The sequence below is a fragment of the Mirounga leonina genome, unplaced genomic scaffold, assembly GCF_011800145.1.
Source record: "Mirounga leonina isolate KUSES-001 unplaced genomic scaffold, KU_Mleo_1.0 Mir_82, whole genome shotgun sequence".
Taxonomy (NCBI): domain Eukaryota; kingdom Metazoa; phylum Chordata; class Mammalia; order Carnivora; family Phocidae; genus Mirounga; species Mirounga leonina.
In genome coordinates this window covers 14,778,462-14,795,086 of record NW_023270825.1, presented here as the reverse complement: position 1 = coordinate 14,795,086, position 16,625 = coordinate 14,778,462, and the positions used below count along the sequence as shown (strand labels likewise).

At 37.6% G+C, this 16,625-nt stretch overlaps 1 protein-coding gene across 4 annotated transcripts in view; it reads left to right on the top strand.

Moving 5' to 3' along the window:
* Positions 1 to 16,625, top strand: part of SPATA7 (spermatogenesis associated 7) — a 45,133-nt gene that overhangs the window by 15,307 nt on the left and 13,201 nt on the right. For 2 of the 4 annotated variants that reach the window (XM_034992363.1, XM_034992361.1), the window contains one exon: positions 11,071 to 11,204. In XM_034992363.1, the coding sequence (XP_034848254.1) occupies positions 11,071 to 11,204 (134 nt within the window). Of the gene's footprint in view, positions 1 to 11,052; positions 11,205 to 16,625 lie in introns of all 4 variants that reach the window. The other 2 variants (XM_034992362.1, XM_034992360.1) reach the window with 1 other exon arrangement.

Here is a 16,625-nt window from a genome sequence, read left to right as displayed (position 1 = left end):
AAGTGTAGGGGTTTTTATAAACTCATGAAATTATCGTAAGCATCCTGAATGTGGGCCCCTGTGGATTGGCTGCTTAGGTGTGCCAATCAGGGCTTTGATCATGCACCCATCCACCAATCAGGTTATTGTTCACGTGCTGGTGATCTTGTGGGCTGACATTTGGAGACGAAGTGATAGTGACCAATGTTTTATGGTTAATTGTTTTGTTTCAGGATGTTTTGCAAAAGCCATTTTTGCAAAAGCTGCTAGACAGTGTGCTCTTGTAGTCTTGTCTAAGCTGCAAAACAGGTGGTCTTGTCTAAGCTGCAAAACCGCAATAGTGCAGTTTTGTCTTAGCTGTCCCAGCTTTTTGCTTTCTTTTTGGGGACCCTGGCTCTGACTACCTAAGTGTCCAACTAACTCCTAACACATAGAGCTTACTTAAATTAAAAGAGGGAGGGAGGAAAGGAAGGAAGGAAGAAAGAAAGAAAGAGAAAGAAAGAAAAGAAAGATTTGAGAATTGACAGCATATAGGTTGTATTTAAAGAATTGCTCCTATTTTTTGTTTTTGCAATTTATTTATTTTTTTTTAAAGATTTTATTTATTTATTTGAGAGAGAGAGAATGAGAGAGAGCACATGAGAGTGGGGAGGGTCAGAGGGAGAAGCAGACTCCCTGCTGAGCAGGGAGCCCGATGCGGGACTCGATCCCGGGACTCCAGGATCATGACCTGAGCCGAAGGCAGTCGCTTAACCAACTGAGCCACCCAGGCACCCTGTTTTTGCAATTTAAATTTAGCTAGTGCTTATTTATCCAGGGTACTGTCTGCTTTCAGTCAGTTGAGACAAGAGGTTTTCTTTTTTTGCCATGTAAATGAAGAAAATTGTGATGGCTAAAAGAATTACAAAGATTGTTATCACCAAACTAAAGTGTAATTAATAATCATTATTCTTGTGTTATAGAGCTGATGTTCATTATAATTAATATAACTAACTTAGAAACAGATTTTATAGACACTTAAAAAAAGAAATCTCTGGGTTTGAGCCATCTGTTTTTATAAGATACTCTTCTAACAGACTACTGACTCAATCATTTCAATCTTCATAGTATCTAAGCTAGAATAGCTCTACATAGTTTATTGAATTGTTTAAATAATGCCATATTCGAGGGGCACCTGTGTGGTTCAGTGGGTTAAGCATCTGACTCTTGGTTTCGGCTCAGGTCATGATCTCAGGGTCTTGGGATTGAGCCCCATGTCGGGCTCTGCGCTCTGCAAGGAGTCAGCTTGAGGATTCTCTCTTTCCCCCTGCCCCTCCCCCAGCTCGTGTGTGCCTGCTCGATCACCCTCTCTCTCTAAAATAATCTTTTTTAAAAATCCCATATTCGAATGCATTAAAAGACTTTACTTTTTATAGCAGTTTTATTGACAAATGATTTGCATACCTCACTATTTTAGGGGCTTCTGGCTGGCTCACGTCGGTAGAGCATGTGACTCTTGATCACAGGGTCATGAGTTCAGACCCCATTGGGCATAGAGCTTCCTTACTTAACTAACTAGATAAATAAGATTCACTGATTTTTACTAAGTTTAAAAATTGTACAGACATCATGACAACCCAATTTTAGAACATTTGTGTCAGCCCAGAAAGATCCCTTATAACCATTTGCAGCTGCTCTCTCTTCCCACCCCTGGCTTCAGGCAATTACTAATCTACCTTTTTTCTCTATAGATTTGCCTTTTCTGGACATTTCATATAAACTGAATATGTGGTTTTTTGCATTACAGTTTTCACTTAGCATAATGTTCTTGAGATTCATCTGTGTCATAATTTGTCAGTACTTCATTCCTTTTAATGGCTAAATAGTATTACATTGTATGGATAATACTACATTTTGTCTATTCATCAATTGATGGATATTTGCATTATTTCTGGGTTTTTTGGCTATTATGAATAGTGCTGCTAAGAACATTCAGGTACTATCTTTTGTGTAGACATAAGTTTTCATTTCTTCTGGGTATATACCTGAGAATGGAACTGCTAAGTCTTATGGGAAAATTATATTTAATTTTTTGAGAAACTACCAAAGTCTTTTCCAAAGGGGCTGTACCATTTTACCATCTCACCTCCAACATATCCCTGCTAACACTTGTTATTAGCTCCCTTTTTTTTTTTAGTTTATTTTTTTAGTAATCTCTACACCCAGTGTGGGGTTCAAAGTCCTGACCCTGAGATCAAGAGTTGCATGCTCTTCCAGCTAAGCCAGCCAGGTGCCCCCCCCATTGACTCCCATTTTGATTTTAGCCATTCTAGTGGGTGTGAAGTGGTATCTCATTATGGATTCAATTTGCATTTTCCTCATGACTAATGATGTAGAGCATTTTTTCGTATGCTTATTGGCCATTTGCATGTTTTTGATAAATATTCAAGTCTTTTGTCCACATTTTTTAGAGGAGGTGGGGGCTGGCAAGAGGGAGAGGGAGAGAGAAAATCTTAAGCAGGCTCCACACCCAGCATGGAGCTTGATGTGGGGCTCAGTCCCACGACGCTGAGATCATGACCTGAGCAGACATCAAGAGTCGGACACTTAACTGACTGAGCCACCAGGCACCCCCGTCCATTTTTTAATTGGGTTGTCTTATTATTGAGTTGTGTATTATTTATATATTTTACATGGAATCCTTTATTAGCTATATGACTTGCAAGTATTTTTTTCCCCATCTACGGCTTGCCTTTTTATTTTTTTAAGGATGTGTCTTTAGAAAAAGTTTAAAAGGCACCTGGCTGGCTCAGTCTGTAGAGCATGTGACTTTTGATCTCCGGGTTGTGAGTTCGAGCCCCATGTTCAGTGTAGAGATTACTTTAAAATAAAATCTTTTTTAAAAAGTATAAAATTTTTCGGGGCGCCTGGGTGACTCAGTTGGTTAAGCGACTGCCTTCGGCTCAGGTCATGATCCTGGAGTCCCTGGATCGAGTCCCTCATCGGGCTCCCTGCTCGGCAGGGAGTCTGCTTCTCCCTCTGACCCTCCCCCCTCTCATGTGCTCTCTCTCTCATTCTCTCTCTCTCAAATAAATAAATAAAATCTTTAAAAAAAAAAAAGTATAAAATTTTTCATTTTAAGTCTAATTTTTTTTAATTGCTTGTACCTAAGAAACCTTTGCCTCACCCAAAGTCCTAAAGATTTACTCTTCTTTTTCTAAGAGTTTTATAGTTTAAGCTCTCACATTTAAGTCTGTGATACATTTAGAGTTGATTTTTGTGTATGGTATGAAGAGGCATTACTTAAACGAACAGGTTGGACAGATTTGGTAATATGAAAGTATTTAAAAATTGATAGTCTTGAGGACTCTGTTGAGGATTTTTTTACTCACTTGTTTTACCTATAAGTAAGATAATAGATCTTTTTTTTTTTAATAATTTTGTATTTTTCTACCATTATTTTTTTTAAAAGATTTTATTTATTTGACAGAGAAACAGCAAGAGAGGGAACACAAAGAGGGGGAGTGGGAGTGGGAGAAGCAGACTTCCCGCCGAGCAGGGAGCCCAACGCGGGGCTTGATCCCAGGACCCTGGGACCACGACCTGAGCCAAAGGCAGACGCTTAACTGACTGAGCCAGCCAGGCACCCCAAGATAATAGATCTGACAGAGAAAATTCTATTTAATTCACTCCACAGATATTATCTGTGGTAATGTAGTTAATACATTAACAATAACTAATAATAATAATTAATATGTAATATTTTGTATTATATATTACATATATAATAGTTAATAACTAATCAGGCATTTGAGGATAGAATAAGCTGAAAGTAACACAGTTGACACCAACAGTTGACACAGTTGGGGCACCAACCCCCCCACATAGTCAAAAATCCCTGTATAACTTTTGACTCTCCAAAAACTTAACTACTAAGAGCCTACTGTTGACCTTACTGGTAACAGTCATGTAATACATGTCACACACAAAGTATGTATATATGTATATATTGTATTGTTACAATAAATTAAGCTAGAGAAAAAAATGTTATTAAGAAACTCACAAGGGGCACCTGGCAAGCTCAGTTGGCAGAATATGGGACACTTGATCTCGGGGTTGTAAGTTAGAGTACCATGTTGGCTGTAGAGAATACTTAAAAATAAAAAATCTTTTTAAAAAAATGGCCAAGTTACTAATTAGGTTTAGAAAAAAAAAATCACAAGGGAGAGAAAATACATTTACAGTACAGTGTTGTAAAAAATCCACATATAAGTAGACCCATGCAGTTGTTCAAGAGTCATCTATATTCAGTCCACCTTTTAAAATAATAAATATATTTACTTTATCATGCTTATTTTTTAATAATTATAGTTCAAACTTTATTAGTTTGTTTTTTAAGCTTATAGTAATTTATATAAATTCTGATTCAAATCAAAGTGATTTGAAACTTTAAATTATCTTGTCCATTAAATTGGGATAAATTCCAATTTAAAAAGTATATGATAAATTTTTAATTTATATGAAAATACAAGTCATTTTGATTATGGTTAACCTTACATTTAACTTTGAAATTTTTTTTTAATTTAATTTAATTTTATTATGTTATGTTAGTCACCATACATCACTAGTTTTTGATGTAGTGCTCTACAATTCATTGTTTTCGTGTAACACCCAGTGCTCCATGCAGTACGTGCCCTCCTTAATACCCATCACTGAGCTAACCCATCCCCCAACCAACCCCCCCTCTAAAACCCTCAGTTTGTTTCTCACAGTCCATAGTTTCTCATGGTTTGTCTGTCCCTCCAATTCCCCCCCTTCATTTTTCCCTTCCTTCTAATGTCTTCCATGCTATTCCTTATGTTCCACAAACAAGTGAAACCATAGGATAATTGACTTTCTCTGCTTGACTTATTTCACTTAGCATAATCTCCTCCAGTCCCATCCATGTTGATGTAAAAGGTGGGTATTCATCCTTTCTGATGGCTGAGTAATATTCCATTGTATATATGCACCACATCTTCTTTATCCATTCGTCTGTTGAAGGGCATCTTGGCTCTTTCCACAGTTTGGCTATTGCAGACATTGCTGCTATGAACATTGGGGTGCATATGGCCCTTCTTTTCACTACATCTGTGTCTTTGGGGTAAATACCCAGTAGTGCAATTGCTGGGTCATAGGGTAGCTCTATTTTTAATTTTTGGAGGCACCTCCACACTGTTTTCCAAAGTGGCTGTACCAACTTGCATTCCCACCAGCAGTGTAAGAGGGTTCCCCTTTCTCCACGACCTCTCCAACATTTGTTGTTTCTTGCCTTGTCAATTTTTGCCATTCTAACTGGTGTAAGGTGGTATCTTAGTGTGGTTTTGATTTGAATTTCCCTGATGGCTAATGATGATGAACATTTTTTCATGTGTCTCTTAGCCATTTGTATGTCTTCTTTGGAGAAGTGTCTCTTCATGTCTTCTGCCCATTTTTTTGACTTGATTATTTGTTTTTTGGGTGTTGAGTTTGAGTAGTTCTTTATAGATCTTGGAAATCAGTGCTTTGTCTCTGGTGTCATTTGCAAATATCGTCTCCCATTCTGTGGGTTGCCTCTTTGTTTTGTTGACTGTTTCCTTTGCTGTGCAGAAGCTTTTTATCTTGATGAAGTCCCAAAAGTTCATTTTTGCTTTTGTTTCACTAGCCTTTGGAGATGTATCTTGAAAGAAGTTGCTGTGGCTGATGTCAAAGAGGTTACTGCCTATGTTCTCCTGTAGGATTTTGATGGATTCCTGTCTCACAATGAGGTCTTTCATCCATTTTGAGTTTATCTTTGTGTATGGTGTTAGAGAATGGTCGAGTTTCATTCTTCTGTATATAGCTGTCCAATTTTCCCAGCACCATTTATTGAAGAGACTGTCTTTTTTCCATTGCATGTTTTTTCCTACTTTGTCGAACATTATTTGACCATAGAGTTGAGGGTCCATATATGGGTTCTCTGTTCTGTTCCATTGGTCTATATGTCTGTTTTTGTTCCAGTACCATGCTGTCTTGGTGATAACTGCTTTGTAATATAGCTTGAAATCAGACAATGTGATGCCCCCAGCTTTGTTTTTCTTTTTCAACATTTCGTTGGCAATTTGGGGTCTTTTCTGATCCCATACAAATTTCAGGATTGTTTGTTCTAGCACTTTGAAAAAAGTCGTTGGAATTTTGATCGGGATGGCATTGAAGGTATAGATTGCTCTGGGTAGCATAGACATTTTAGCAATGTTTATTCTTCCAATCCATGAATGTCTTTCCATCTTTTTGTGTCTTCTTCAATTTCTTTCATGAGTGTTCTGTAGTTCCTAGAGTATAGATCTTTTACCTCTTTGGTTAGGTTTATTCCAAGGTATCTCATGGTTTTTGGTGCCATTGTAAATGGAATCGTTTCTCTAATTTCTCTTTCTACAGTTGCATTATTAGTGGATAAGAAAGCAACTGATTTCTGTGCATTGATTTTGTATCCTGCCACATTACTGAATTGCTGGATGAGTTCTAGTAATTGGGGGTGGAGTCTTTTGGATTTTCCACATAAAGTATCATGTCATCTGCAAAGAGAGTTTGACTTCTTTGCCAATTTGAATACCTTTTATTTCTTTTTGTTGTCTGATTGCTGTTAATAGGACTTCTAGTACTATGTTGAACAATAGTGGCTAGACTGGGCATCCTTGTCGTGTTCCTGATCTTAAGGGAAAGCCTCTCAGCTTTTCCCCATTGAGGATGATATTTGCTGTGGGTTTTTCATAGATGGATTTTATGAACTTGAGGATTTTTCCCTCTATCCCTATACTCTGAAGAGTTTTAATCAGGAAAGGATGCTGTATTTTGTCAAATGCTTTTTCTGCATCAATTGAGAGGACCATATGGTTCTTCTCTCTCCTCTTATTAATGTGTTCTATCACATTGATTGATTTGCGAATGTTGAACCACCTTTGCATCCCAGGGATAAATCCCACTTTGGTCGTGGTGGATGATCCTTTTAATGTATTGTTGTATCCTATTAACTAAGATGTTGTTGAGAATTTTGGAATCCATATTTATCAGGGATATCAGTCTGAAATTCTCCTTTTTGATGGGGTCTTTGCCTGGTTTGGGGATCAAGGTCATGCTGGCCTCATAGAATGAGTCTGTAGGCTTTCCTTCTGTTTCTATTTTTTGAAACAGCTTCAGGAGAATAGGTATTATTTCTTCTTTGAATGTTTGGTAGAATTCCCCAGGGAATCCGTCAGGCCCTGGACTCTTGTTTTTTGGGAGGTTTTTGATCACTGCTTCAGTCTCCTTACTGGTTATTGTCCTATTCAGATTGTCCATTTCTTCCTGTTTCAGTCTTGGCAGTTTATAGGTTTCCAGGAAGGCATCCCTTTCTTCCAGGTTGCTCAATTTATTGGCATATAGCTGTTGATATTAATTTCTAATAATTGTTTCTATTTCCTTGGTGTTAGTCGTGATCTCTCCCCTTTCATTCATAATTTTATTAATTTGGGTCCTTTCTCTTTTCTTTTGGATAAGTCTGGCCAGTGGTTTATCGATCTTATTCTTTCAAAGAACCAGCTTCTAGTTTCATTGATCTGATCTACTGTGTTTCTGGTTTCTAATTCATTGATCTCTGCTCTAATCTTAATTATTTCTCTTCTAATGCGTGGCTTAGGCATTGCTTGTTGCTTTTTTTCTGGTTCTTTAAGGTGTAAAGTTAGTTGGTGAATTCGGGATTTTTCTATTTTTTTTGAGTGAGGCTTGGATGGCTATGTATTTCCCCCTTAGGACCGCCTTTGCAGTATCCCATAGGTTTTGGACTGATGTATTTTCTTTCTCATTCATTTCCATGAATTGTTTAAGTTCTTTGATTTCTTGGTTGACCCAAACATTATTGAGCAGAGTGGTCTTTAGCTTCCAAGTGTTTGAATTTCTTCCAAATTTTTTCTTGTGATTGGGTTTTAGTTTTAAAGCATTACGGTCGGAGAATATGCAAGAAATAATCTCAGTCTTTTGTATCGGTTGAGACCTGATTTGTGACCCAGTATGTGGTCTATTCTGGAGAAAGTTCCATGTGCACTCGAGAAGAATGAGTATTCTGTTGTTTTAGGGTGGAATGTTCTATATATATCTATGAGGTCCATCTGGTCCAGCGTGTCATTCAGAGCTCTTGTTTCTTTGTTGGTTTTCTGCTTAGATGATCTGTCCATTGCTGAGAGTGGAGTATTGAGGTCTCCTACAACTAACGTATTGTTATCAATATGACTCTTCATTTTAGTTAACAGTTGGCTTATGTAGATGGCTGCTCCCATATTGGGGGTGTAGATATTTACAATTGTTAGATCTTCTCGTTGGATAGACCCTTTAAGAATGATATAGTGTCTTTCTGTGTCTCTAACTACAGTCTTTAGCTTAAAATCTAATTTGTCTGATATAAGAATTGCTACCCCAGCTTTCTTTTGAGGTCCATTGGCATGGAAGATTGATCTCCATCCCTTCACTTTCAGTCTGAATGTATATTTAGGTTCAAAATGAGTCTCTTGTAGACAGCATATGGATGGGTCCTGTCTTTTTATCCAACCTGTAACCCTGTGCTGTTTTATGGGAGCATTACGCTGTTCACGTTGAGAGTGATTATTGAATAATACAAATTTATTGTCATCATGTTGCCTGTGAAGACCCTATTTTTATAGGTTGTCTCTGTAAATTTCTGTTCTATATCACTCTTGGGGTCTTTCTCCTTTTATAGAACCCCCCTTAATATTTCTTGCAGGGCCGGCTTAGTGGTCACATATTCTTTCCGTTTCTGCTGGTCTTGGAAGCTCTGCATCTCTCCATCCATCCTAAATGACAGCCTTGCCAGATAAAGTATTCTTGGCTGCATGTTCTTCTCGTTTAGTACCCTAAATATGTCTTGCCAGCCCTTTTTGGCTTGACAGGTCTCTGTGGATAGGTCTGACGTTATTCTGATGTTCCTTCCTCTGTACATAAGGAATCTCTTCCCCCTAACTGCCCTTAAGCTGGTTTCCTTGGTTCTAAGATTTGCAAGTTTTACTATTACATGCCGGGGCATTGGTCTGTTTTCCTTGATCTTGGAGGGGTCCTCTCTGCCTCTAGGACATGAATGTTTCATTCCCCAGATTAGGGAAGTTCTCAGCTACGATTTGCTCAAATATATCTTCTAGTCCTCTCTCTCTTTCCACCCCCTCAGGGATCCCAATAATTCTGACATTGGAACGTTTCATAGTGTCACTTACTTTTCTGATTCTATTTTCATGGATTTTGAGTTGTTTTTCCCTGGCCTCCTCTTTTTCCTTCTTGTCTATTAATTGGTCTTCTAGATCACTAATTCCTTCTTCTGCCTTGCTTACCCTAGCTGTTAGATTATCTCGATTAGATTGGATCTCATTGATAGCATTTTTAAGTTCTGCCAGTTCAGCTTTCATTCTGCCCTTAGAGACTATGTTGCCATTAATTGATTTCTCCATTCTAGCTATTGTCTTCACAGTTGCTACCCTGAATTCCATCTCTGACATCTTGGTTATCTCTGTATCCATTTGTAAATCTGTGGCAGAAGTCACAGAAGTCTTTCCTATTTTGGGGGTTCCTCCTCCTAGTCATTCTGTTGAGGGGTAGTTGAGGGAATGTAGAGTGTCCAAATTATTGACCAGAACCCAAGCAAGATGCACCTGTTTTCTAGGGACCTTAGGGTTGATGGCCTCTCATTCTCCCAGCCTGTCTTATGGGGGGAGGGGCCTGCCACACTGTTACTCAGGCAACCCTGTTTGGGTAGAGTTGCCTTGCTCCTGTGGCAGGGGATGGGCTCAATGAAAACCAGTTTTTTGGGGCTTTTGTTCTCTGGTGGCTTTCCCTGGCGGCTTTCCAGGTCTTTTCCAAGAGTCAGAGCAGAAGAGATCGTTTCCAACCCTCTGCCTCAGAGCAGAGAGATCACACTCTGTTCTTCAGTGAGCTCTCCAGGCCACACTATCTCCGTTTCTGTCTGTGGTGCTATAAACTGCAGCGTCCTGGGTTGTGCACCCCTCCGCAGCGCTCCCAGTCCGTGCCTCCAGGTCGGGCACGGGGGCTCATCTCTGCCCTTTGTGCTTCTAAAACTGCCAGCCACCCCAAATTTGCTCCCGCAGCCCCGCAGCTCCAGGTTTCAGTCTGGGGGGCTGCCCTAAAGTCCTTTCCCCACGCTGCTGGTCTGTGAGTCTGTGCCCTGTCCCCAGCATGGGAAGCTATCACTCACCGGCAGTGTAGGATCACTACGGCTCCCTCCCCCTTCCATTTATCCTCTGATATCTGCCTGCAGGATCACGGCTTCCCGCTTCGTACCTCGAAACCAACCGCCTGTGATAGTCTGCTTGTAGGGATCCAGATCTGTCTTCTTACATCTCAGGCTGATTTTGTGGGTTTTCAGAGTGGTCTGGTAGATATCCAGCTCAATTCTGGGGACTAGCTGGAATAGGGTCCCCTACTCCCCCACCATCTTTTCCTCTCCTCTTAACTTTGAAATTTGACTAGGTTTCATTTCACCATTTTTAGCCTTCATACAATGATAAATTTTTGATAACTCATACCTGACCTAAAGCATTCTAAAGTGCAAAACCACTTTTTTCATTTACATTTCCAAATGAATAGCAGTTAAGAGAAGTAGAAATCAGTTATCCTAATTGAAAATGTTATCTTTTTAAAGTCTGTAAAACTTAAATTTGAATGACATGTGATATTACTGACAATAATATTGCATTTGGGGGAGAGTGTATGGACTAATTCAGACTCTGCATTTGGTGATGACAGAGTCACAAAAAACACATCAAGCATTTCCCACCTTCAGTATCTCTGAATATCTGCTAGGAATTGCTTTTTTGAGCTCTTAGGCTTAGCCAATTTGTCACATCTTGTTTACGCTCTTTAAATAATGCACTTAAAGTTTCTGTAAATTAAATATATGTTAGCTTCTCTTTATACAGAAAAGTATGTGGATTTTTATTTATATATCAATAGTGTAAACATTTTTAGCAAGAAAAAAAATGTGTTCTTTATTAGGCTTCCAAGACCAAAACCTTAATTTTTCTGTTTTCTTTATTTTAAAAGATTTGTTTTCCCCATCAGATGCAGACCAACAACGAAGAGAGAAACTCAAAAAGGAATTAGCACGAGGTGAAAGGGATTTGAAATTAAATAAAACAGCAATGCAGGCCAATTCTAAAAATAATTCCAAGTCACTATTTAACACTCTACAAAAGGTAAGATAGTATTTTTACCTGTTAAAAGCAGATGTTTCTAAGATATTTCATTAGTGGCACAACCTGACTTTGTGGTAGAATGTTTACTGTAGGTCAGAATCAGTAAACTTCTCGTTTAAAGAGCCAGGTAGTAAATACTTTAAGCTTTTCAGGCCCCACAGTCTCTCACAATTCTTGTGCCCTTGGGCAGTAGCCACAGACAAGATGTAAATGAATGGGCATAGCTGTGTTCCAGTAAAACTATTAAGAAAGACAGTAGGCCAGATTGGCCTCCAAGCTATAGTTTACTGACCCCTGCTCTTGGTGTTTTGTGATACCCTTTAACATCTGATTGAGGACGTTCTCTTACTCTGTTATTCCTAGTTCGCTAAGAGGATTTGTTTTTCCTTTCTCATGAATGGATGTGAATTTTATAAAATGCTTTTTCTGCCTTTTTTTGAAAAGATGGTATCATTTTTCTTTTTAATCTGTGTATGTTGTGAATTATAGTCAAGTTTCTTTTTTTTTTTTTTTAAGTATTTTTTTTTTAAAGATTTTATTTTTATTTATTTGAGAGAGAGAATGAGAGAGAGCACATGAGAGGGGTTAGGGTCAGAGGGAGAAGCAGACTCCCTGCCGAACAGGGAGCCCGATGCGGGACTCGATCCAGGGACTCCAGGATCATGACCTGAGCCAAAGGCAGTCGCTTAACCAACTGAGCCACCCAGGCGCCCTATAGTCAAATTTCTAATGTTAAAACAACTTTGCATTCCCAGTATAAACACAACCTTGTCATAATGCAGTACCTTTTTTATACATTGCTGGATAAGTTACTAATACTTTGTTTAGGATTTTAGCATCTACTGCCATTATTGATATTGACCTGTCATTTTCCTTTTCCTCTACTCTGTGTATGGTTACACTAGCCTCATAAAATAAATTTGGTGCTGTTTACTCTTTTTCCATGCTCTGGAATAGTTTATATAAGTTTGGACTTATTTATTCCTTGAATTCGATGGCTCAACATTAAAATTATCTGGGCCTAGAGTTTTCTTTGTTAGAAGATTTTTGACTACTAATTCCATTTTTTGAATCATTATAGGACTATTTTTTAAAGTTATATTTATGTTGGAAGTTGTCCATTTCATCTAAATTTTCAAATTTTTGGCATAGATTTACTTAAATGTAATCTGTCTTAATCTCTCCTGAATGTGTATTATTTCCCCCTTTTTATTCCTCATGTTGTTTGTGCCTTTGTTCTTCTTTCTTTGATTTTTTTTTTTTAAGATTTTATTTGTTTATTTGAGAGAGAGAATGAGAGAGAGAGAGAGAGTACATGAGAGAGGGGAGGGTCAGAGGGAGAAGCAGACTCCCCACTGAGCAGGGAGCCCGATGTGGGACTCGATCCAGGGACTCCAGGATCATGACCTGAGCCGAAGGCAGTCGCCCAACCAACTGAGCCACCCAGGCGCCCCTCTTTGATTTTTTCCTCACCAGAGATTTGTCAGGTTTTTTTTTTTTTTTAATCTTTTTAAAGAGCATTTGTTTTACTTCATTAATCTTCTCTGTTGTATTTTGTTTTCTGTTTTTTAATGTCTGTTCTTATCTTTCTTTTCCCCTTTTGGTTTTCTTTGGGTTTATTTTGTCTTACTTTCCTACTTTTGCTTAGCTTATTTTCAGCCTCACTTCTGGACAGTATAAGCATATTTTAAGGTTATAAATTTTCCTCCACATGCTGCTTTAGCTGTATCCCACAAGATTTGCTATATGGTATTTTTATTATGATTCAATTCAGAGTATTTTCCATTATAATCTCTTTTTTAACCCAAGAGTCATTTAGAAGTATTTCTTAATCTCTGTGTGTATTTTTTTCCCTAGGAGTTTTCTCTTTGTTCCAGATTTCTAGCCTAATCATAGATTTATATGATGCTAATTTCTTGAAATTTGTTGAGAAATTTGCTTTATGGCCCAGTAGGTAGACAAATTTCTTAAAATGCACTGTGTCATTATGTGTTTGGAAAGAAAATATACTATAGTTGTTGTGTATAGTATTTAATACAATGTATTCATTAGATTAAACTTCATATATATTCAAATCTTACTAATTTTTTTTTCTGATCAAGCTATCATTTATTAAGAGAAATCTTCCACATGATTATGTATTTAGCTATTTCTCTAAAAGTTAGTACTACCAATTTTTGTTTTGTAGATTTTGAGTCTATATTATTATTTTATAAATACAGATTTAGAGATAATATATTTTCTTGGTGACTCAAACCTATTGTCACTGCTTTGAGATTCTTTATCTTAATTTTTTTTGTATTAAAGTGTTTTCTGATAGTGATATAGTTAAACCAGTTTTCTTTTGATTAGTACTCCCTTGGTATATCTTTTTCCATTTTTTAATCCTAATGTTTTAGGTAGGTCCTAAAGTTTGGGTTTTGTTTTGGTTTTTTTTTTAAGATTTTTTTTAAAGATTTTATTTATTTGTCAGTGAGAGAGAGAGAGAAAGAGAGCACACAAGGCGGGGGAGCGGCAGGCAGAGGGAGAAGCAGGCTCCCCCTGAGCAAGGAGCCCGATGAGGGACTCGGTCCCAGGACCTGAAGCTAAAGGTAGATGCTTAACCAACTGAGTCACCTGGGTGTCCCTAAAGATTTTATTTTATTTTTTTTTTAAGATTTTATTTATTTATTTGACAGAGAGAGAGAGAGCACAAGTAGGCAGAACAGCAGGGAGAGGGAGAGGAAGAAGCATGCTCTCCACTGAGCCTGACGTGGGGCTCAATCCCAAGACCCTGGGATCATGACCTGAGCTGAAGGCAGTCGCTTAACCGACTGAGCCACCCAGGCGCCCCTAAAGATTTTATTTTTAATGAATCTCTGTACCCAATGTGGGGCTCAAACTCACAACCCCAAGATCAAGACTCACATGCTCTACCGACTAGGCCAGCCAGGTGCCCCGTAGTGATTATACTTTTTAACTGAAAGTTTAAAATATTTTTCTATCATAATATAAATTAATAATTATATTTGGGGATAAAAATGGAGTTTGTTAAAAATATATAATTAAATCTGTAAATGTAAGATGTTTTCTTTCATTTTTCCTTTAGCCACTGTAACCTATTCTGCCTCCATAAAGTAGTTCATTTATGTTTTATATGTGTGTGTATTATATATTTTTTTAAACTTGCCTACACGTTTTATAAGCCTTGATGATAAATATTTATACAAATTCAGATTCAAATTATTATTTTAGGTATATTTCAATAATTAGGATTTATGGTTAATAGTCACCTATCTTAATTATAATCTGCATTTACTGAAAACTTTGCTACAATTAAAAAGAAAATGCTAACTTTAGGGGCACCTGGGTGACTCAGTTGGTTAAGCATCTGCCTTTAGCTTGGGTCATGATCCCAGGGTCCTGGGATCAAGCCCCATGTCAGGCTCTCTGCTTGGCGGGGAGTCTGCTTCTCTCTCCCTCTGTCTGCCGCTCTGCCTGCTTATGCTCTCTCTCTGTCTGCTAAATAAATAAATAAAATCTTAAAAAAAAAAAAAAGAAAGAAATGCTAACTTTAGCCTCTGAGCATATTAGCCTTTTATATACGTGAGATCATATAATCAAAAACCTTTTCTTATAATTGCCCATACACTCATGCTGTTCTTTCTCTCACACTTTGACTCATCTCAGGGGCCTCCAGTACCTTTCCAGTCTGAACCCTGTAACCTCCACACAATTATTCCCTCACATCACTGGTATAGCACTTACTACATGCTATTAAGATTAATTGAATATGTGGATGTGACCCATATTCCTAATTAAATCTATGAAACATTTTTAAAGCAGTATAAAACCATGAAAAGCAAGAGCTATCAATTTCTTTTATAAAATATAATTTGAAACGTTTTTGCAAAACAAATGTTAATTGAATTTTTAAATAATTTGTACCCACCCTATTCTGCAATTGAATTGATTCCTCAGCTGCTTTAAAATCTGACAGTTGAAGGAGGTTCTGGTTGAGTGTCCTTTGGGCTCAGGCCATGGTCTCAGGGTCCTGGGGTCAAGCCCTGCATGGGGCCCTGTATGGGGCTCATGCTCTCTCTCAAATAAATAAATAAAATCCTTTAAAAATTAATTAATTAATTATTTTTAAAAATCTGACAGTTGGAAAAATCTTTGTATACTATTTCTTCTGACATTATCCCTGAAAAAGATTTAGTACTCAGTTCTCTGATTATAAACTTTGATGTGTTCTTGACATGAAAACCTTATGAGTATATAAACTATGCAGTCATTATCACTTTACATAAATTCTTAAATCACAGAAACAGTTCACAACAAATTGCATTGAACTGTAAAGCTGACTTAAGAAAGTGAAAGTGGTCAAATTACCACCAGAATTTTTGTTCCATTCACATGTAATTGATAAACCCTTTTCTGATTTTAGAACCTTACAGTTATCTGTTTTTCACATTTTGGTGAATTTACCAGTATGTTACATATTTTCTGTGAAAATTATATCCAAGCTTTCTGATATTCATAGCTATAGGAAACAATAATATAATCTCAAAAAAAGCAGATTGGTACAATTGATTTCATACTATGTTCTACTGGTTTCCAAGGAAACAAGAAGTATAGGATACAAGATAGGAATTATGAGACATAAAAATACAGGAAAGTTTCTTGCTTTTAGTCAATTCAAAAGCAATTTTTCCAGCCCATTTCAGATAGATGAGAGTATATTTCTGTCTTTAAAGACTTTGGTGTTTTATTTTGTTTATTAAATAACCATTACTGATAAGAATTTTCTTACAGGCTGGGCGCCTGGGTGGCTCAGTTGGTTAAGCGACTGCCTTCGGCTCCGGTCATGATCCTGGAGTTCCGGGATCGAGTCCCACATCAGGCTCCCTGCTCAGCAGGGAGTCTGTTTCTCCCTCTGACCCTCCTCCCTCTCATGCTCTCTGTCTCTCATTCTCTCTCTCGCAAATAAATAAAATCTTAAAAAAAAGAATTTTCTTACAGGCAGTCTAATGCCTTGTGCATTTCTGCCTGCTCTGATCTCAGCTTGTACTGTTCCTCTAAGTGTAAATAATTCCTGTGATTATTATTTAATAACCCTGTAGGATTTTTCAGATCCTACTTAGAAATTTTTCTCCCGGGAGCCAAACTTTTGTGGTATATAAGCTACAAGTCTTGTTTGGGAGCACTTTTTAAAACTAATATATTGAAGTCATTAAAAAAGTGCCCTAGTGATTCAGAATTTAATGCCAAAATATTTCCTTGCCTTGAGTAATTTTGCCTTGTATTTGAGATCAGCTTAGAAAGTACTTGGAAAGGAAATGGTAGGTGACTTGACCTATTTTAGGCTTTAGTTACAGTATGCAGTCTAAGTAAGTCATCTGCATTTTTCTTACTTAGATGAATCAGTACTTCGATTAGTTG